At 41.7% G+C, this 22,467-nt stretch overlaps 1 protein-coding gene and 1 long non-coding RNA gene across 2 annotated transcripts; one reads left to right on the forward strand and one right to left on the reverse strand.

Annotated features, from left to right (window-relative positions):
* Positions 1-709: 709 nt before the first annotated feature.
* Positions 710-17,339, reverse strand: Chc (clathrin heavy chain). The gene is made up of 9 exons (XM_022841029.2): positions 16,833-17,339; positions 11,030-11,287; positions 10,487-10,753; positions 9,057-10,274; positions 8,419-8,928; positions 8,025-8,150; positions 5,242-7,629; positions 4,917-5,022; positions 710-4,618 (listed from the first exon to the last, which is right to left on the reverse strand). Exons 1-9 carry the CDS (start codon positions 16,872-16,874, stop codon positions 4,431-4,433), a joined length of 5,103 nt encoding a protein of 1,700 aa, XP_022696764.1. The 5' UTR covers positions 16,875-17,339; the 3' UTR covers positions 710-4,430.
* LOC111264831 (uncharacterized) lies at positions 5,005-15,868 on the forward strand. Its single transcript, XR_002683104.2, has 2 exons — positions 5,005-5,132; positions 14,079-15,868. It is a non-coding gene; the product is annotated as an uncharacterized LOC111264831 (long non-coding RNA).
* Positions 17,340-22,467: the final 5,128 nt, after the last annotated feature.

A 22,467-nucleotide genomic window follows, 5' to 3' on the forward strand; every position in this document is an offset into this window, starting at 1 on the left:
GTGGTTAGATACGGAGCTTTTAAACTTTCTAGCAAAGCACGAAACTTCGTTTTTGTTCACGTTCTCAAAACTGTAAATGGTAGCGTATTATTACCTTGGGCTGAATGTCGCGATGTTATATAAATGTTTTTTAATTAAGGCAATTTGAATTAGCTTTACATTGACACACATGCCGCTAATTTCGCTTCCAAAACCCAACTCTGTGCAGTTAGATGTTACCAACATTTGAAGCAATACGTGTGTGTGCATTCAAGTTCAGCTATGCCTCACTACAGTATCCTATTACAACAAGATTTTCCATTTGGCTCATCTCTAAATCTGCAAAATGGCCTATACTGACGGCAGGACCTTGGATACGAAATTGCATTTTTAAATTTAGCGTACGATTAATCATTTTCAGTATATTATATTGAAACGAACAACATACCAACAAGGTACAGGAAGATCGGTCAAAAAACTCTACGAAAATCCAATAATCAATTTTGTAGCTGAACTCTCGACGCGATGATTTTGCTACGGCTGGCTTTTTAATAACGGGAAGGTGTTCCTTTATTAGACAGAAGTTTTGCTTCCCAACGGCGTCTCATTAAGCATACCTTACAATACTTTTGTGCTTCACAGTCATTTGTAGTCTAAATGAAACGTTCGATTTGCCTTTAAGCTTCTCCGAAGGTCAGCCAGAACGTACTACAATTAGGACGCAACCATATTTAAAAAATGAACTCGGAACGTTTTACTCAGAAGTAACACTGATAATAATTAATTATTAGTACTATTATTAGCTGTCGAGTTGTGAAAATTACACACTAGTGTTGTTTTACACTAGCTATGTTTGTATATACTTTTTAATCTATTTACTCGTTCATTATGTTTTTTTTTTAGCTCTTTTTACCTTTTCTGCACCATTCTTTACCTTCGAAGCCATTTCATTATTATTATTATTAGCCTTCCTTAATTATGTTTGGGTCTTTTTGTCCTTGCTGCTATTGTTGCTTTTGTTGTACGTTTCATAAGGACAACCGATGCCCTGCAGTTGATCTTGAAGCTTTTTTTGTTTCGTGACTGCACTGCCGCTGAATCGAGCCCCAAAAACATAGTATGGATGTCAAAATCGTCACTTCATTTACGATGGCTCTCCGTTTTTATTCACGGTCCGCGGACTGAACCTATTTCACATTTGACAGGTCTAATTTCTAACCTTCACCCGTACACCGCCAGTAAATGTATGATGGGAGATGTGCGCGACCCATCAGTTTCAGTAACGGAAACAAATACTGACTGTTCGCATTGCTGCCGTCAAGGTTTGTCATAATATAATCGGATCAGTTGTTGTAATATTTGACACTACATTGTTACCCGCTGTTACATATAGTTACTAAAATAACAAAAGTAGTCCTGTCGCTTCGCCATTACGTTGGATTCTTCTCCTTTGCTGTTTATGTCGTCTCGTCCGGCTATTCCGTACGGTGCGAGCGGTTGTTGCACGCTTTCCACAGATTTGCTCTCTAATTTTTTCATGCCCGAATTGCTTCCCTCAAACCTATCCCGCTCTAAAGAAACCGTTCAGGGAAATTTCTGTTGTTTAATTCTTTTTTGTTTAGGTCTGCCAGAATCACTAAACCCTTACACCACTACGTCACTTAATTATATATGGTTAATACATTCATATATATAATAAGGAGCACTCAACTTTACTAAAATTGCTATATATATATATATATATATATATATATATATATATATATATGAACAGCAGTAGGGCGTCAAAAACATTCGCAATTGTCCTGTCACTAGCGTCATTTCCTCTTCATTGGCTGTTAGCCTTTATTAAATATTGTCATCTCTCCGCTTTTTTCTTTACCTAACCCTACCTTTTCTGACTTTGTCTGTTAGTACTCTATGACTATACCTATCAGTAGTACCTCTTTTGGATGTTTTTTTACTGAGTTCTCTATGAACTTATTATCAGCTGCAACACTCTTTATCCACGGGGTATTTCGATGTGCTTATAGTTAGCGGTACTTTGTTAGCTATCTATTTAGTGCGATTGAAATTCGGCTCCAATCTTTAACAGTAAATGGCTAATCTTCTAATTCAACTCCTCATCAGAATCTTGCGGATTTTTTCATATCGGCTGGCATTCATTAGCGCTAAGCGAACCCGAATCTATCCTATAAATCACACTGAAATTTATCAGTCGACAAGTCGTCTTCCAGTTCGAAGCAAATTTATCGCATCAAGTACCCTTCAGCGGCTCAAACAGACGAAAATGTATTGGTAGGAGACCGCCAGAGGATATCGCGATCGCGGTAAACGGAAATGCTCTTTTATATCAGCCGACTTTACCTTGAGATACAATAAATTGGTTAGTTACGTGATGACTCCCAACACAGTTTTCGGTTTTTTTAAATTTATATTCGTTATATCTGTGAAACGGCATATACGTATCTTCAATTCATCTTAATCTTTGCTTGACTTCTTTAATTTCTAACTAACTTAGAGTACTTTTTGATTTATACACTTAAATACTTATATTCTCTACCAAAAATGTTAGTAGACTGTATACTTGTAGCATATTACATCTTAATGATGTTGCTCAGCTTCTTTGTTTGTCTGCCCGTTTGCTTCAGTGTGTAGAGGTGTGACTGTTGCAATAACAATAACGCTATAGAAATCAGAAAAAAATACCAACACTCTTAGATGTGTACACAACGTCGCCAATATTGTGACCTTTTACTCACAGATATTTGTTTTGGAGGGTCAATTACCTGTCAAGCGCGTGATAAACATGATCATGACCCGTCTTGCAATGTGATCTAGTTATTTTTTGAGGCGAGTGCGCAAAACTGCAGTCAATAATTCACATAAACACACACACAGACACAGACGCGCACTCAGGCAAACAAGCAGACGAAAATTATACCAACAACATCATTCAGATATAATATGTTAAGGTAAGGAATAAGTATCACATAACACAATTATAAAAAATACTCCCAGTTGAAAATAATGCTTTTAAAGAAGCCAAGCAAGGATTAAGGTGAAGTGAAGATGCACCTATGCCATTCGCTGGTTAAACCACAGCAGAGATGTAATGAATATAATAAAAAACGGAAAAAAGTGTTGCGAGTCGTCATGTAATCAAACGAGTCACGGTGCCCCAAAGTAACGTTAGCTGATATAAAAACGCTCTAATGTCATGTATCTAGAATGTAACAATTTTGCGCATTCGCCTCAAAAGATCACGAGCTCACGCCACGAAATGGGTCATGATCATGTTTATCACGCGCTCGACAGGTAATTGACCCTTCAAAGCTGTGCGTAAAATGTCACAATATTGGCGACGTTGTATATGCAGCTATTTTTTCTACTTTCCACAACATTGTTGTTGTTGTTGTTGTTGTTGTTGTAACATCAACAGATGGTAAGCAGCTTATTTAAATCAATCGTCCATTAATAATACACGTTTCTTTTTTATTTCAGCTAATTCAACAAAGGAAACCACTAGTCATGGATTTTTCTATAAATCATCTAACTAATAATTATTATATAAAATGAAGAGTCTCCTGAAATTGAAAATTAAACCGCACGCAATGAAATTGAAAATATTCGTATCTGAACGGATTGAATATGCAGCGTATTCGCCGACCGTCGTTATTTAGTCATCCGAGTTGTACGACACTTCATTGCCAGCCAGCTCACAGAGTTCATCATATTTTTTTAGCTTGTGATTCATAATCATTTCATCGTCTGCATTTTGCGTCACCTATTTCATAATGAACTGCGGTCGACTCGTCAGGTGTAGAGAACATCTCTGTATGCTTTTTTTTTTTCTAGTTAACTGGAGGGCAAATCGTTCAAAGCAGCACTTGCTCACTTTCAACGCGTAGAGGCCTAGACAAAACGACAAAAAGGAAGAACCTAAACAGGATGACTGCGAACAGAGAATGTCACTTTGTCGGAAGGTGTAAGCTCAAAATCAAATAATGACAAGTTGTCAGGGCCATGAAAGGATGCTACATATTCTGATATATCGTGGAGAACTACCGTGCACTTGAAAGACTCCTTTAATCGTCGGATCAGCTATTGCCGCCTGTGTTATATTCTTGCATTCTTGAAATTAGTTTCCTTCATTGTTTCAGGAACACCGTTTTCTCTAGACATCCAAGTGTTAGGGCCGTAGGCAGATGTCGTTGAATGATTTGCCGTCCTGTTGCTTATCGTTCGAAATATTTAGGTACTTCTTCGATTCGACAAATTCGGTCTCACTCTGGCGTTTCGGCGGCGGTCTGATTTTTGTGTGCTGTTGTTATTGTAACATAATTTCTCGTCGTGTCTAACTACGTTCTGACTTGACCCCAGCTGCGTGTCTACTAAGTGCGTGTTGTGTTGTTGCTAGTTTTGTTATGGTTGTTGCTACTGCTTCTGTTCTACATGCTGTATCCCGGGTAGCCGGGCAGGGGCGGCTGTCCGGGCGGCATCGCGCCAACGACCGGGTGATTCATCTGACCACCAATGGCGCTTGCCGCCGTGTAGCCGCCCCCAAAGGCCGCCGCGCTTGCCTGCGCACTACCCATCATGCTTGGAGCCGCTGTTAGCATTAGCTGTGGTTCGGAAGCTGCGAAACGGACATCATTAAGGATCGAAGAAATTAGTGGAATGTTTGATGGTTAAAAACCTAGGCAGGAGGATGGGGGGCAAAGTGTGGCTCATAATTGTAGTCTACTTGAATAATGTACGGTGAAATGTTTAAAAATTTATATATCTTTAGGTATACAAGACATGGAACGTATTCATGAAAACGGTCGTATATTGCTGTTCTATATGGACTATATATGCATAGCCTTATTATTGAACTATAATAAACAATAAAGTGAATTTATTGGTTACATGATAATTTTCTGATTAATACTGACCATAAACCAGCGAAGATCCCTTATTTTCATTTTGTGCGCTCTCTTCTAACCGTTGATTCTCTAACTCTTCCAGTTTATCGATTTTGGCCGTGTATTCGCGCATCACCTACCGCACAGACAACAATTGCAAGGATTCAAGAAAATGATCTCCGCGCGCTACTACCATATGCTAATGAACACACACGACGATTTGACTCGGGAACGCTCAAACAAAACGTGAATATATAAAACTTTAGCTTGCTGAGGTTAATCTAAAACAAAGGAGGATTTAACAATTGACCTGAATGAGAAAGAAATTACGAAATGAATTTTCCATCTTTTTTACCTGAATGAAGTATGGCATAGCAAAATCTGTAATGCCATGTCTCCACGCGAGCTCCATGATGACGTCAGGCTTAAGTAAGTCATAGCACTGGAACAGCATCGCACCAAAGCACTCGTAGTTGCCCTCTTCCAGGAACCATTCGAGTAGTTCTTCGGCGGTCTCGCGGTTCTTGCTTTCAGCGGCGTACTCCATGGCATCACGAAATAGCCGGTCAGCTTTACAGAGTTCCACCGACTGTTTCCATCGGTTATTGCCTTTGTACAAATATGCGGCGATACGGCGGAATTCTATCAGTTCGTGCTTTTCGAGCTTTTGCGCTAGAGCAATGTTGTCGAAATTGTCAAACGCGTCAATCGAAGCGCGTAGCCCGGTAAAATCTTCCTCGTCAATGAGCAAACCGTTTAGGGCTTCATTTATGGCTTTATTATTTAGTGGCTGCACAGAGCGTAGATAGGCCTTAACAAGAGGCAAGTGGCCCTGTTTCGCAAACATGTGCACAGCGCGCGTGTGGTCCATTCGAGGTGCCAGCGCCATTAGCAGGTCGTTTAGTAATAGAGGCTTGAAGTCAAGATAAAATTGGACGGCACGATAATGCAGTTCCATGTTAGCCACTTTTTGAATGCACTCTTTGAAATGGCCCTCCTTCCAGGCTTCTGTGGGATGGCGCATCATCGTGTTCACCGCGTTGTCAAACTCCTCATACTTGTCATAAAGGAATACGAGCTCAGCCCACAAATGGGCCTGTTCCGCGGCTCGAAGCACTTTCGGAATGTTAACACGACTCCAGAAGAGCTCAAGGTGTTCACGCATCTTTGCCGGCTTATACTTCGAGTAGAGGATGGCGAGCTCGGTGAACATGCCCATGTGCGCTCGTTCCAGCCCCAGCGCAGCCTCAAGGAGCGCGATTAGCTCTTCAAAATGCCCACGATCTTGGTAATAGCTGATCAAGTCTTCCAGCTCGTCGGCATGCACAACGATGTGCAAGCCACACATCTGTGCTAAGCGGAACTCGGCGGAATCGACGCACGCGAAGCAAACCTCTTTCCACGTGCGTGTCGAGTTGGCTTTGCGAGCCGAGTCGACGGCTCCCTGGTACTCCTTCAGATGCACAAGGGTGATGGCTAGCCGCGCAAAGTTAGAGACGTTGTTATATAGCAATTTAGCGGCCTCGTAAAGACCGTCATCAAAGCAACGGTCGCCAATGCGCTGAACATCGGCGTGATTCGGCGATGAGACCATCTCTTCCAAATCGGCTAGACGAGACGTCTTTGCAAACGCATACAGCAACTCGCTTTCAATATAGCTCTCACGGCCCTTTTTGCGTGCCATCTGTAGATATCTTACGAGATCCTCCCAACTGTTCTTCTGATGAGCGGTTTGGACAACATCCAGGTACGTGGTGTGGTCACCAGCCTTGATGAATGCGTCGATGGCTTCCTTCACAAGACCCTGGCATAACTGAGCTTTACCCAGTTGGCTCCATACGCCGGGCTCGTTACACCGCTCGGCAAATTCGTACGCTCGGTCGAGATTTCTGATACTGTCAATGAGCACTTGAACGGCAGATGTGTTCACATCGAACTTACGGTATATAGCAAAAGCTTCTTCGAATAGTTCGCTGTCGATCGCGATCTTGGCGATGTCCGGCGCATCGTAATTGTCAAGGCGATTGATGTAATCCATCACCCGGCTCCGATCTGCCTTGATAGCCGTCAGAATCAGAAGATTTTGGAGGTTGCGATGATCTGAGAACACTGAATTGTCGAGTACGATCTTCTCGAGAAGTTCAATCAGTTCATTGGGTAGATCAGCCGACATGAACGCTTTAACAGTGACCGAGATGTCGTCAGGGTCCTGCGTCTCCGACAGTGCCGTTTGCACAACCTGATCTATCAACGGCCGTCGATACGGATTGTCCTCTTGCAACACCTCCATCCACAGTTCGGAGTCCTTTCTCCGGACCAAGTAACGAGCTTCGCTTTTAAACAATGAATTCTCGTTGCATACCTTAATAAGCTCGCGGTCACATTGGCCACGTTCATAGGCTAGACAGGCCAGGTGGGGATCCCTTTTCTCACAGTACTTTCCGACCACACGACTGTCGTAATACGCGTTTTCACGAAGGTACCGCTCCGGGTTGTTGTTCGAGTCGATGTAGATCTTGGCGAGAGCATTGTGAGCGGCGGGTTCAGTGCATCCCTCGTGCACTCGCGTCTCCAGCCATGGCAGTAGAAGCTTGAGACGGTTGCGCTTCTCCACCTCTTCAACAAGCTCATCAGTAGAGAATTGGCCGCCACGTACTGCCAGAATCAGCGATTTGATGACGTCTTCCGAACAGTCTACATCCAGGAGCCCACCGACGACAACGGGAAGTCGGGACGGGTTCACCTATGAATCAAGCAATCCGAGTAGCCCTGTCGTTTATTCCTGTTCTTGCTTTCAGCTTGAATGCCAGAGAACACTAGACTTATGCTTATTGCCGCCCTTAAGTTTAGCATATGGCTAAACAATGGAAGAAGAATGTAGGACTACAAAATTATGGAACAAGCATAGAGCACCGCAGTTTATCCGAAAAATGATGGTCATCAAAAAATGTAATTATCCTTAACTTCGTTTTATCATGAGAAGCAAATATTAGAATTTGGAGTACGCTGCACATACAGAGGCAATAAATTGTCTGATATTAGCTCGGCAGATAGCACAGGCTTTTTGCCGTGTCTAGGTTAATTACGTAGTTTATATGAATAAGGGATACGTAAACATCTATAATAGAATAACTTTACCTTCTGCACGTAAATCTCAATGTACTTCTGAAGATTATTGCGGTACAAATACAGGACCAGGTCGTGCACAAAATCGAAACGATCGCAGACGATAATCAGAGGCAGCTGATCTGTCAACTTTGCTTCCTGCACAAACAAAAACAACATCAGACCTGTTTTTAGCTCACCAGTCAAAGTGAGAAATATCGCTTGATATTTACTAGATACTCTCTGAGAAAATCAACGATTTGATACTAGCGCTAATGCCCATTGAGCTCAACGACAAACTGACTACATACATCGATGCGGTGTTGAAACGAGCGCTTGTTGCTCGGCCGGACGGCAAAGCTGTTGTAGTAAAATAGTACATGCAGAACGCGGCAGATTGACTATTGCTATGACGATTGCTATTTACCTTGAGGAAGTTCTTCACACGCTCTGCATTGTAGCAATTCGATTCTCGACATATACGCTCGACTTCCTTAATCTGTCCGGTCTTGCACGCGGCTTGAATGTACTTGAAGTGCACTTCGGGATCCTGGGAGAAGTTGACGATACTGCCCAGAAAGTAGAACAGACCCTCGTATGATTTGAATGATTCGAACAGTTCGATTAGAGATACCGTCGTCAGCTGCTCGTGATATTTCGTGGCAACTTGCACACAGATTTGCAGATTTTGACGGATGTTGTGTGCAAGCATCGCCTTGAGGCACTCCAAGGAGTCTTCGACCGACAATGACCCAAAATAATTAACAAGCCAATCCGCGTTCAGCAAGTGAGTATTCACGATGGCGCGCTTGATATCGTAAAGGTCTGTGTGGTGCTCCAACGCTCGTTGTAACAAATTAGCCTTCTCACACAGCTGAGCAATATGAGCTTTATCGTAGTGCGAGAACATCTGATTGCCTAGAATCGCATCAGCCACCTGTACAAAGAAAGCTATTTTAGACTCCACCCTTTTGTCCGGTCTTGCGGCCGGTTGCTGACCCATTCGAACTACAACATGTACGTGTACTAAGTGAACATTCAGAAATTACTTTGATCGAGCCCTACCTGTGGGGCGGCGATAAGATTCATTTCGAGCAGCCTCGTCTGTAGAGCGCCTTCTGTAGGACGGTTATGTTTAAGGGCGTCGAGCAAAAAGGCGGTACACTGTTGGACTAGATTTGCTTCCATGAACACATCGACAATTTGGGCGACGTCGGCCAGCGGTTGCTCTCCATCGGCGACGAGCATCTGTGCGAATACGGGACCCTGATCTGGTGCAACACGCACCACCTGTCGCAGAATTTGTATATAGTCGGGTGAATAGCCGACTTTTTTAGCGTACAAAACTATTTTCTGAAACTGTCCCGTTTCCGCGAAGCATTGAACGACTTTAGGAGGAACATTCGCCCGCAAATACACTGCTAGCGCCAAGGTAGGGTCTACCTGTTTGACCAAATCGCCAAGTTCTTCCGAGCACTCAAGTTTTTCATCTTTGAGCCACTTTTCAAGAAGTTGTTTTCTGCCCTGCTGGAGAACTGGTCGGCAAAGCTCAAGCGATTCGAACTTGTTCAGCTTGCCCTTATCGAGCAGTATCCCAAAATACTGGAGTAGTGGTGTGGTTTGGCCGGGCTGCTGCGGCACCTGCTGGAACCTCTGTATCGTTTGCGGCGTACGCAAAATCCCTTTCGGCGCATTAGCCGCAACTTTCGCCGCTTCTGCGTATTGGCCGGCTTGAAAAAGGCCGTTGAATTTGTGCACGAACAGATCGTCAGCGCCGGGTAAATTGTTGCGAGACGCTATGCGCAACGCCAAATCGGCGTTGCTTAGTACCGTCATGATATAACCAACAATATTGTCTTCGTCCACTGACACAGATAACACCTGACCCTTGCGATTGACCCCAATGATTCCTGAGGATGCTTCATGAGGTGCTGTTACAAAGATGGTGTCAGACGAAATTCGATTCATATAGATGCACGTGCCGCTCTCTAGGTCATAAAGGTGTACGTAACCGTATTTCGTTATCAGATAAACGACATCGTGCCGAGGCGACACTTGCATCGCGACTGGAAAGTCGTTGGCCGCTTCAGGTGGGAAGAACACGTCTATCGCCTTTTTGGTATACGGCTGATTGCCGGGAGCTGGTGAGCCGACCTCAACGAGGTGCAGCTTTCCACCTGCCTGGGTGCGAACCGCAAAGCAGAAAACTGTTGATGGTTGGCTGTTGCCTTCAAGTTCGAGCTGGGCAAATGCCGCGGCGTGGCCTTCGATCGGTTGCGATACCTGTACATTTGTGTATGATTAGAAGACAGTAGCAAGTAAAACAAGTCATGAGCATAGAGGAAAATGAGAGCTAGAGGATATACTTCGAATAACAGTAGCAATTTATCCTAATAAAGAGCAAAGATCACATTAATTATAGTGAATTATGAATACGTGGAAAGAAAAATTACGTATCAAATAAGTGTTTGCGTAATTTTTAATTAATCATTTACTTTTCGTTCCATGGAATAAAGCTGCATAGCGCCCACAACACGGTTCTGTTGAGCCGAAATACCAACAAGGAGGAGCCATTGTAGCTTGGTATCCGTCCGATAATTGATTATTTGACAGCTGTTAAGTGACGAATGCCGATCAAACATTTTGATAGGAAGCGAATCACCCTCCATCGACCAATGATATACTGAACTCTCGGTTACCAACGCCAGCGTGTTTAGGTTTATCCACTTCCAGAACACCACGTCCTCCGACATCGCATGCGCCTAACGATGCAACAAACAGGATACACAATCGAATTAGTTTAGCACCAATTGATGGTGGCTTAAGACGAGGAAAACATGTTTTCTATTCCCTGGTCTGCCCTTTGTAGATCACGCACCTCGGAGTCAATCGATATCTCACACGATACCTAGTATTCAGATCGAAGTTCTTACGTTCCAACTTCTTTACTGAGGTATGAATAAGAAAATAATGCTTGATTCGTATTTGGTCAGACATGATCATATTTAATAATGAAAAGCAGAATAAAAACTTCTCACCTTCATTTTTGACTTCATCTCGATGTTGAAGATCTGCAGCGTTCTGTTCGCCTTCAAGGCGATGACCTTTGATGCTGGGTTCATAATGGCGGAGTCCGCAGATATAGGTCTTCGGATGGGCTGTTGAGGATTAGCCATGTCGATAATGACAACATGATTCGATTCGCCAATCTTTTCACGTACGCAGATGAATTTGTCTGATTCCATCGTTAGTGTGTTAAAACCAATTGTAGCAGCATTAATGCCAACCGACGTCAGCTATTGATAAAATAAGTACGAATAAAAATGAGATCTTTATTAACATATATTCAAGTATTGATCGTGAAGGATGTATCTATTTTGGTCAACACAGCTTCAACATTTGCATAACATTTAACTGTTGGCTAACGTTAAAATGAGAGAGCTAAGTAAAGAGCTATCATCAGAACCGTTATCCATATTACTCATAGCTTCAGAAATCCCAAAATATTAGAAAGGTATACAACTGGTGCTGGTCAGTGCACGGCAAGCTTGTAGTTGCGACAAAAAAATTTCCAGAAAGTATCCTTGCCCTGCCCTCTACCAAAGATCAAAAGTTTATTAACCAATCGTTGTATTAGCGTTAAAGACATGATTTCAGTAATAATGTAAAATTGGCAAGCAAGCAATAAAAAACGAGATCGCAATTGAATGCTTCATCTAGGCATCCTATTAATAACCTCTTACTCGGCGCAGCGTTTTACAGACGAGATAGATGCTCAAAAAAGAAACCAATACAGCAATATCGGTAACTACGAACTGTCGTTTAACAAACTAGTAATTTCTATCTTTGCCCTTACGTTCATGTACTGTAAGCAGCGGTAGCGCTCCAATGATGTAGGTTTCGAGAGCATTTCATACAGGTATAAAAAAAAAGAAACTTACAACCTAAATGGAAAAAACGAACATTGTTGCGTGCAACAACGAGCTACTAAATACTCTCATTAGAATGATTCGCTACTCTATTCAGAGAAAAATTATGGTAGTAGCTCCGTTCGTATCAAAGGGGGCAATCGCCTGGCGTCTGTTATGTTATTCTACTGCTGTCAGTAAACAGATCGACTTAAATGTAGGTTGACGAAATAATGGGTGCGCATTGACAAATCATTCACGGTTATTCTTTGGTCTACTTGTTTTTTGCCACTGAAGTGCCTCCTTACGACAGCAATTGAAAATCCTTCACGTAGCTGAAAATTGTTACATGGCTGATATCTTCTCGGTTATTATCCTTGTACTAAATAGAACCCAATGATCATTGCTTTTTGTTTACTTTGAGTCCCCATTCAGGGCGAGTTGTGCCTTGCCCGCTGATTGCCTGATTGTTAGCAGCACTTCATACGTGGCACTTAACGAAAGTTATTTATGGAAACGGTATTCGCTATAAAACAGAATTCAAGAAGTTATAAGAACAACTTAGTTAACCATTCAGAGGCCGCAATGGCTTTATAAAAGATAGCAAATATTAGTTTTGCGAATTTATTTTTATTTCACGCAGCATTACATAGTTGTGAGTATGCTTATCGTACTTGTACCTTGTTTGCGTAACAAATTATCAATTGCGAATTTCTTATATCCCTGTGCTTTTAATTATGTTTGCATGTTATGGCCTGCTCCTGTGTGTTACTCAATGACTTCAATAAATTTCCAACTCATCCAGATCCGCGAATAAGCGCGCTAGAGAAAACGTAGGCTCAAATACATACATTCGACCTAACACAAGAGAATTATGGGCCTATACGGGACAAGACGACATTTGTTAGAACGATTACGGTAACCACGAAACCACACAGCCACTTATATCATTGTTGGATGGTGATACGGTCTTCTCCACCGTACTCATGAGCAATTCGATCCGAGAAAGTCGAGGTAAAAAGATCGGATAGAAAGATTGCAATCGTGAAGGGCTGTAATAGACGAGGTTGAGATTGGTCTTGAGGTAGAAATTGGCTCGAAAGCTGCCAATTATGTTGCGTCTCGTACGACTGACAATGGTGGTACCAGCTCGTTGCCATTATCAAAAACCGGATGTAACTTCAAAGATAGTCAGTTTCATTTATTTCATATTTAATTTAAACATAGGATTACGCATGCGAGTAAGGCTAGTGTTAATACGGATGAGCAAAACTGCACTGCGTTAATAGATATGTATGTATATATATATATACAATATTTTTTTGTAATAACACTGGTGGCAGCTCGGTCTATCATGTTGACGTGTAACTTAGGCCTCATACGAGTAAGCGCTTCATTATTTGACAAAGCGTACTGACTAATGTAGTTCATTGTAAACTAACAGTTGACTGAATCAACAATGATGCTGGCCTTCGTTGTATAACGCCAAGCCGGATACGACACGCAGCACACAGATCAAGCACATTGGTTACCGTGACAAAATCTCAGGAAACGGTAACAAATGTCACAGTAGGTATGAAACTGGCCTACTGTGTTTAGCATTCATTAAAAAAACACCTCTTGGAAGTTTTTCATTCGTCGTACTCAACGTCGTACTGGGAAGTCCGAGAAAAGCAAGAAAATAAACAGATCAGCAGAAAAGGTGAAATAATTTACTCGAGGACCTACGCAATTTTCTCATTTAAAACAACTGTGAAAGCACAACAAGTATCTGCCAAGCGAGTAACTTTAGCCCCAAAAAGCTTTATTGATCCCTGCTTGGCTTGCACGTTGCTTGAAACTGTCTGTGTAAAATTGAAGAAATGCGGGATGGCACATAACGAACAAAATGCGTGAAAAGCACACAGTTTGTATAGGCATAGTGAATTTTAGCACTTAATATATTTATTATCGCTGAGCTAGCGTTTTTATTTGATACTTAAAGAAAAATTAATTAATTTTACGTTCCAGAAAGTACACTAAATTGGCTCATCAAGGCTCTCTAATGCTTGTTTTTTAGGCTTTAAAATTTTCAATTTAAACTTCAAGACACTAGATCACTCCTGAGCTACATGATGCTGTCCGACAACGACAGGTTCCTCTACAAGTTCTCAGCTAATCCCACGACTATTTATTGCAGTACGAAGGCAGTAAAGAAGAGCTGCGCTCTCGAGGAGATGGACTTGGAAACACTGCGATTTGTAGGATTGGTGGGAAGGCTTCTTCGAGTTTAAGGATGTTTCTATGAAAATGTTTATCGAGAAACCCGTACAGGGCGAGAACGATACGTCAGCTGACACAGGTCGAAATGGACTCTAGGCACATCGGTGATCAAACATCAACTGACAGTGGATTTAGAATCGTGAAGTTTGCAGCTCCAGCCAATTTAGCCTCAATACATTTCCAGTACCTCTAAAAGTGTACTGATGTCGTTAAAAGCAATATTGAATTTTATTTGAGAAGAGGAAAAACTTTTATCTACCACGATTATTTTACAGGCTGCTATTGGCTATAAGCATGGTATATTTTCATACGTATTGTCATAAAAATTATCGGTGCTATTATGATTTCAATACTATTTTGGTTTTGCTTACAACTTCTCTTCTTAGCCAGTTATCCGTTAGTGATACAAAACTGATTATTATTTCGATTAGTTTTTTTCGGTCAAAATTTCGACCCAGCTGCCGGTGTCTGTAGATAAAATACCCGTAACATTATGCTGCTTAACAACGTTTAAAAATCGTTCGCTGAAACACATGAATAGAACATGTGAATGTTGTGCACTTTAATTCATCGCTTTCCGAAACCCCTAGATATTTCCTTTATGACTATTTCTGAAAATGTAAACAGTGTTCTTGTGGTGGATGGTTGTTACGCGAATCGGCTTGTTCACGTACTGATTTAATCGGTAAATAGTGCTGCTGGCTCCATGGATGATGACTAATACACTTATTGCCTGCTTCCTCTTTCTAGTAAATCCCTGTGATATCCAGTTTATTGTGACAGTAAATCAACAATGTGAGACTCAGCAGCGTCAAGCTAGAATGTCAAATCTAACGCAGACCGCTATAATCTTTCATTCAATGGAAGAAGAACACTATTGTTAGCATACCGCTTGCCGCTGTCCGCCACCCGTTTACTACTGTTATAATGATCTTAACTGACAACCCCAAACTCCGTAGGCCAGGAATAGAGGAGCAGAAACTATTCACTAACCAAGCTTACCACGAGCTGAAATTAATGGAATCGCCGCACGCTATAATAACGTCAACTCGAACGCGCACACAGCCACATACTCTCAGAGATGAGCAAACTCCCCCCAACGGCAAAGACAGTACGGTCAGCTTAGTAGAAGTACTGATTGTAACAGTAAAGGCTAAAAGAAAACTACTCGCATATATCAAGAATTGTTGAATATAATTAAAAATAATTCATGACTTTGCAAGCCGTGACATGATCACAAGGGAGACAAGAATCCTTGTATCTAACTGAGCCCCTTCTTTCATATCCCCATCCCTATTGAGGGCAGACGTTCTTTGGTGAAGGTGCACAGCAATTCAGGACATGCTAAATACTTAAACGTGCACAGCAATTCAGGACATGTTAAATGCTTAAACTGAATTCAGATAAAACACGAGTTTAGTAATCAACAATATGAAGTTCGTCAAAACTGCGTGCCTCTTAGTTCACTAACGATCCCCACAACACTGCCCCATATAAATACGCTATTGTCAACTAATATCATAATGTAGAATAGAACATTTACGTATCAGAGAAAAAATGATAAATAGATGAGTGGTTTATGCCGCTCACTTGAATCATGGTGGCAACCCAAAACTGGAATAACTTGTTAATTGAATGCCAAACTCGGCAGTGAATCTGTGGGCTAGCTCCTAATAAACCGAACAATAATTAATTTCATAACCCTTGCCTAAGTGTTGTTTTCCATTTAATAAATTGCCGCAATAATAATGTACATACACCACCTGTTCTATGATAAATTGCAGAAACGCTAGCCAAGATGTAAACTAGTCAACATTTGTCTGCCTCTAGCCATAACGGTCCATTTAATCTATCAGCGACAGCCATCAGTATAGTAAAATTTTCTATCATGTTTTGCTAAATTGATACTCCGGGAGGTGTTTTCACTACATCGACCGACCAAGAGTCTGTGCCTGTAGAAAGCGGCGTCAAAGGCTGTCCCAAGAATGTTCAACCAATTCACCTAAGTAACATCTAAAAGTCAATAAAGTAGTTTGTAGAAGAATATACAAATAATGAGGTAGATCCCTAAACGGGTACTCGCACAATAACTACCACTGTTTCTTTTAATGTAACTAGCAGCTATCACGTCGGCAACGTGTTCCCAGAGCTTTAATCCATCGTCACTCATTATGTTCATCATGTTCTCTCCTGTCCCTTCGTTTGCAGATGTTCTAGCAGTTCCATTCATGTATAGTTCTATGTTTTCTATTCATGGCTCCAATGTTACTCTATTACATAGATGCCCAACGAGAGAAAACTCCAGACTCCTGTCTCATCTAGCCTCACAGGGATCACCCTCAATTCCATAGATAAAAAGCCGTCAACTGTCCGTCTACCAGATGGCGAAAACGAACTTCGGTGGGTGTACGGCTGGGTTAGGCCTAGCGTGACTGTCTATTTGACGGCCCCTGACGGGGCAGCAGTAGTTACGGCGGCGGCCAGCTCAACCTGACCGAACACCCAAACAATATACACGAATTAATTACTACCGCTGCCATCGCTAGCTAGGCTGCGCTAGTACTAGTTGTTGCTCATCATACCTTTGACATCCTGCACACTCTGACCGGCAGCGCTCTCGTCTGCCCCATGTGCCTACCTAAAGGTTCCACCTAGCGGCTTGAGTTCTCACCTGGAGGTGCTCTTGGAACTTTATCGGTAGAGCCTGCGCCATCGTTCCGGTGTGAAGTTCTACGTTTATCCAATACTATTGTCCTTGCTTTTCGGCTTCCAGCGGCTTCAAAGCCGCAAAAAAATCCTTCGTTTCACGAACAGACACTTCTCGGAAACGGGACTTTAATAGTCGTAGTATATCAACGTTATTAAAAAAAAACTACAGAACAACGAACGAATATGATTGAACAATGCGAACAGACAGTGGATAATTCACCGCCGGCAGCAGCAACGATGAAAGCTACCACCAGCAATCCCTCAATGGATCGCCGCCTTCGTCGTCGTCGTCGCTGTTGCTGCTGCAGCAGGCTATCTAGCTGATCCGCTTCTCCGTCCGTCAGTCAGTCAGTCAGTGGCCGTCTGTGGTGATGTCTGCGGTGTCCGCCTCTGCGCTACTATTGATGCTGCTGCTGCTGCTGCTGCTGCTGCCACAACCGTTTCCACCGCCGCCACCACGACGGCTGCTGCACCGCTCAGGCCGTAGTGCCGAGGCTGAGTTGTGTCTTAGCTTGCTTGCCTGGTTGCCATAGCCAGACTGGCAGTAGCACAAACAACAACAACACACCGGTCGGGCGAACGGGCGGTTGGACGGACATACGGCGGTCGCCTGCTTTGAGAATCGACACAACAGCTGCCCAGGGGCCGCTGTTTGCTGTCACTTCGTAGGGCGATGTGTAAATATTGGCACCATCTGTATAAAAACGGAACGGACTGTTACATCAGAATGGTCCCACTGCGACTGTCACTACCATCGCCAAGTCGAAAGGTGCGTTGACTTATCCACTCATTGAAGACAAGCGTTTGTTCACTGTAGTCAATAGCTATTGCTGCGCTCTCAGCGCCGCCCGCTACTGCCCGCTGTATCCTAAGGATAAGCGATTTCCGTGGGCGTATCTTGACTTGCAGCTGGACTCAGAAACGGAGCCATTAGCCCTATGTATACGCGCTGTGGAAGCGCGGGGCAACTTGCTACGACTCGATTGAGCTGAGTGGCGGCTCATTAAACATCTCCGTTCCAATGGAGGCCATTGCTGAGGAGCAAAGACAATAGACTAAAAAAAGCAGCGTAGAATGGAACGGTCATAATGCGTATCGCTGTCGCAGACACAACCGACGTTTGCTATTTATGCCGGAGTTTGTTACTGTGATTGATTGTCCGCTGCTGATAGTTTGCCCCTACTATCAGCAGTAGCGCAGCAGCTTTATTATTTAGGAGCGAGTACGGGATCAATATCGTTATTTTGGCGCCCATAGCGGAAGAGTGAGGCTAATAATAATAGTGGACACGCAGCGTCTGCTGTCACAGTTCAGATCGAAAACATATATCTATATGTTTATATCTATAAGTTGATAGTTACTCATCGTATAGAAAACAGTATTATTTAACACCTTTTAAAAAGAGTTGTTCATTATTTTCGTCCTCTGTTCGGTTACTTTGGTCTTATGATCGACTGCGAAGCCGTCCGACGAGATAGCGCGAGCAGACGGAATCGCAGCAGCAGCAACAGTAGCAGTTTCGTGCTTCAGTGACTCCTGGTAAAGCAAGTCGGTGATGCTATACCTAAAAAAAGAGACGATTCCAGAATTTGTTTATATAAAGAGGACGACTGAGAATGTTAGTGATAAACTGAAGAAAAAATAAAATTATTCGTATCAGCGGGACGAATGACAGGCAAGTAGACAGACACGACCGACAGCAGATAGGTTTTTGTGCGCGTGACGTCGCTAACGTCAACGTTAACATACGTTTGTCCTCGACTTAGGGTCGATGCCAACAAACGGCACACAAAAACCCGCACTTTTGTTCGAAAACATATTTTATGAAAATCTATGCAGTAAGAATATTATACATTTTGTGTTAACATGGTAACGGTGAGGATAACCTGATTGCCTCTTAACCTAAAGGACACGTAGTGGACCAGGTTTGAATCCAGGCATAAACACTGGCAGTGACCTCGGCAGATGGGCTGCTCATTCAAAGATTGTCCTATGAGTTGTACGAGGACTAGAGTAACTCTCTGCTTTAGAGATAATCCAGAACTAGAGGAAGGGGTGAGAACATCTCAACTCCGATTATGGCTACAGTCGTGTCCTAGCTATTGCCATCGAAACAACACAATATTAGTGGCTATAATAAACGAACCAAACCTAATCAATTACATTTATAACACAGAACTGTATAGACGTTTTTTAGTATCACATTTGTTAGAGGATTAAAGTCTAAAAGAATGATACCGTTTAGAATTGTTTTATGGCACAAATATATTTAGTATTATACTGTTCAGTCCACTACGCAGCAGTCTATTTCTTGTTCGCTCCACATTGTGTTGTTTATCTCCATACATATTTTTTTTTCAGCAGGTGGCCTATGGTAAGCATTTCGTGTAAAACTCTTTACCAGCGTCAGCTTAGTTTTGTGCTGACTTTACTTTTTCCGTCGATCTCATCTTTCTTCCTTTTATTGACAGTCTTTGCTCGATCAGAGTTCAGCAGTGCTGCTCGTTATTAGTACACGAAAATTGGAAGAGGTTAGTGTATATATCATTCCTATTTGCTACTGAGCAGTTCTTTTCAGTTATCATCTCATCATCACATCGCCGTACTGCTCAGTCATCAAATGATGAACTATAAACAGTGTTAGCGGTCATCATGGTAACGCAAGGGGAACGACTCATCGTAACACCTCATATTCACTTTCCCTTTACACCATTTCCATCATTTTAATAATTATGTTTCATGTGACTATCGTCCGTATCTTTTCATTAGTTGCAATTACTCATAATTATTTAAATCTAACTGTTATTGCTGGTTTATACACGAAAATCGTTCTAAAGGAACAACCAGCAACAGGAAAGGAACGTTATGGCTTTGCATAATATATCTACAACAACTAACGTTATAACTGATTTTCTTAGCAGTAGTTGTTATACTATTTGACGGTGTTCCTAGTTATATTACTACGTTTATATACGTGCTTCTATATATGAAGCATATAGCCAGAGAGAGGTGTGTAATAATAATGGTGTCTGTCACACAGACATACGAACAAATATAGTCATTCCTAAAGAAGCTCGCGGCCAGGCAAATAGTATGTTGTCCTAGCACTGGTAGCATATATATATATGGTACATAGATCGTATTTTGCCTTGATGTGGTATATTCATGACTCTACGTGCTGCGTATATATCCGTACGTATGGGCTATTCAAGCGCAAAGCGTTCCTTATTGCTATTGTACACTCAGTCACTCACTTCGTTACCGATTATTCACACCCCTTTGGTCTAATATCTATTTTACGATCGACTACCATTCACCTCAGAATTGATATATAAGATCATAATAAGTCTATACTATATATATATATATATATAAACTTTTTTTGTTTATATTCACAGATGTATTAATGTTTGAAGGGATAAATCACGATTGCCTTCTGTATCTCTCTTTCCCATTATTACTATGATACAAGCATCTATGTAAATCTCCCTATACCAACTCGATATATACAAATTGTGCCAATGAGTAGCATTACAACTGTGGAGCTAGATGCGATTGTAAATGGGACGATCCTACATAATGTTCGATTATCGCCAATTCACCGATCACATGGATCAGTATCTCTTCACTACGATGCATTGATGGGATAATACACCTGTATAATATAGATGGGCAAAACAAATATATTATAAAACAAATATCTACTATGTAATAGAACAATTTGAATAATGACTGATAGATATGTTGGGATAATAAAGATCCTCGACCTTCTCGTACGTAAATAATAAAACGAGTCATTACTGGTGGCCCTTCTGAATAACTGACAGAGAGTAAAGCGATTCGATGTTCACTCCTGTAACCCATTAATAATAAAGGCAAAATATATTGTGAATAGGTTCGCCTAGGGCCCTTATTGGATCGTAGATTAGTTTGCACTACATAAATTAAGCTGTGATCAGAAAATTAATACATGTAGTGGCTGTTAATTTTACAAATGTATAATATTACAATACACGTGATGGCTGTAACAACTTGCGGATAACTGCATTCATCCAGAGACATCGAAAAAGCAAAATCAACACTATTATAGATTTGCACATCGTCCCGTGTGTGTGAATGCCCTCGTAATCTTTGTGAGCTTCAATCATGTCCACCTTTTGTGATAGAGATTCCTTTTGATAGTTTTCCTGTGCATCATAGTGAACATCGTTATTCTTACTACATAATGCAACCTAGCTATATACGTAGATTGACATTTATCTGCTTCAAAGTTGACTCGCGTTCCTTATTTCTGTTAGAGACGGATGACTCCACATCAGCGAAGACTTATAAACAGGGCCAGTATAGTATAGGTTGAGTGATGACAACGACGGCATGCCTTTAATCAGCCACAAGACCCACCCAACACACTCTCATCACTTCGACAACGGTCGAAAATTTTAATCAGAACTTTACCACGATTTGCTAATGAGACTGCCTTATGCGGCTGATCATAACGGTTACTTCATCATTTTGTGCGTACTGCTATTTGCCTTAAGCGCCTCTGTATGTCGCCGTATACTGCAAGATGTATGCGACTAATGTTAATCACACCGCTTTTTTTGCCGTTGAAGGATAATTTTATGTGTAGTTTCAGGCATATTTTATCGTATAATTCACATGAGACTTCGTTCAAGAGGCGATTTCGTGGTATCTGGTGATGACGGAGTTTTGGTTATCAACAAATTGTCAACATTCGGCAACAAGGGAGCACTACTATTGGCTCCCCAAATAGCGTGTAATTATGGAATTGTAACGCTGCCATTCAGTAGTGCGCTTGCTTTCCTTATTTTCACTGTAATGTTACTGTAATGTTCATGCCTAATTTCGAATAGTTGCTTGTTTTTTCAGTTAATTACAGATTTTCATGTTTTATTGTTTCGATATGTTACTAAAGATTTGTTAGTAGAAGTGTTTCTGAATAAGACTCACTTGCACTTGATTAAAATTACACGCACGGAATTAATACGCGTCACAACGTACATAAAAAGAGTGGATCATACGTACTACCGAGAAAACCGACCTTAGGTATAATAGACAATAACATTCGTATTTCGATTTTTGTAATTAATGCTATTTACGTGACTAGCGCCGATTCCGACTACAATAGCACGCACATACACATTAGACAATTACTGTACAAATCTGTTATTTGCTTTTTTCTGCTGAGTGACAACAAGGTACCATGCAATTTTCACATTCATATTGTCACTGCATTATAAAAAATATATGTTCATTCGATGCACAGCGTATTTAGCTCCGATGACGAGAATGTCTTATATTTAACCTATGACGCTGGATTCTTGCTTCAAGTTTATGTTACGCCAAATACGCATGTACAATGTACGTGTTTCTTCTATCCCTGAGTAAAATGTCAACAGGAGTCTTACGCACCGCAACGTTTTCGGCATCGAGTGAGTATTTATTCAGCAGCCCGACAATACAGGAGCCAGCCAAAGAAGAAGCTTAAACTTTGGTAAACTTGAGCTATTTGCCTGATTAGTCATCAAATTTCGTGAGCACTTTTTTAGCTGCTCGATCTCTTTAAACTGGCCCCA

Source organism: Varroa jacobsoni, unplaced genomic scaffold, assembly GCF_002532875.2.
Source record: "Varroa jacobsoni isolate VJ856 unplaced genomic scaffold, vjacob_1.0 scaffold_902, whole genome shotgun sequence".
NCBI lineage: Eukaryota > Metazoa > Arthropoda > Arachnida > Mesostigmata > Varroidae > Varroa > Varroa jacobsoni.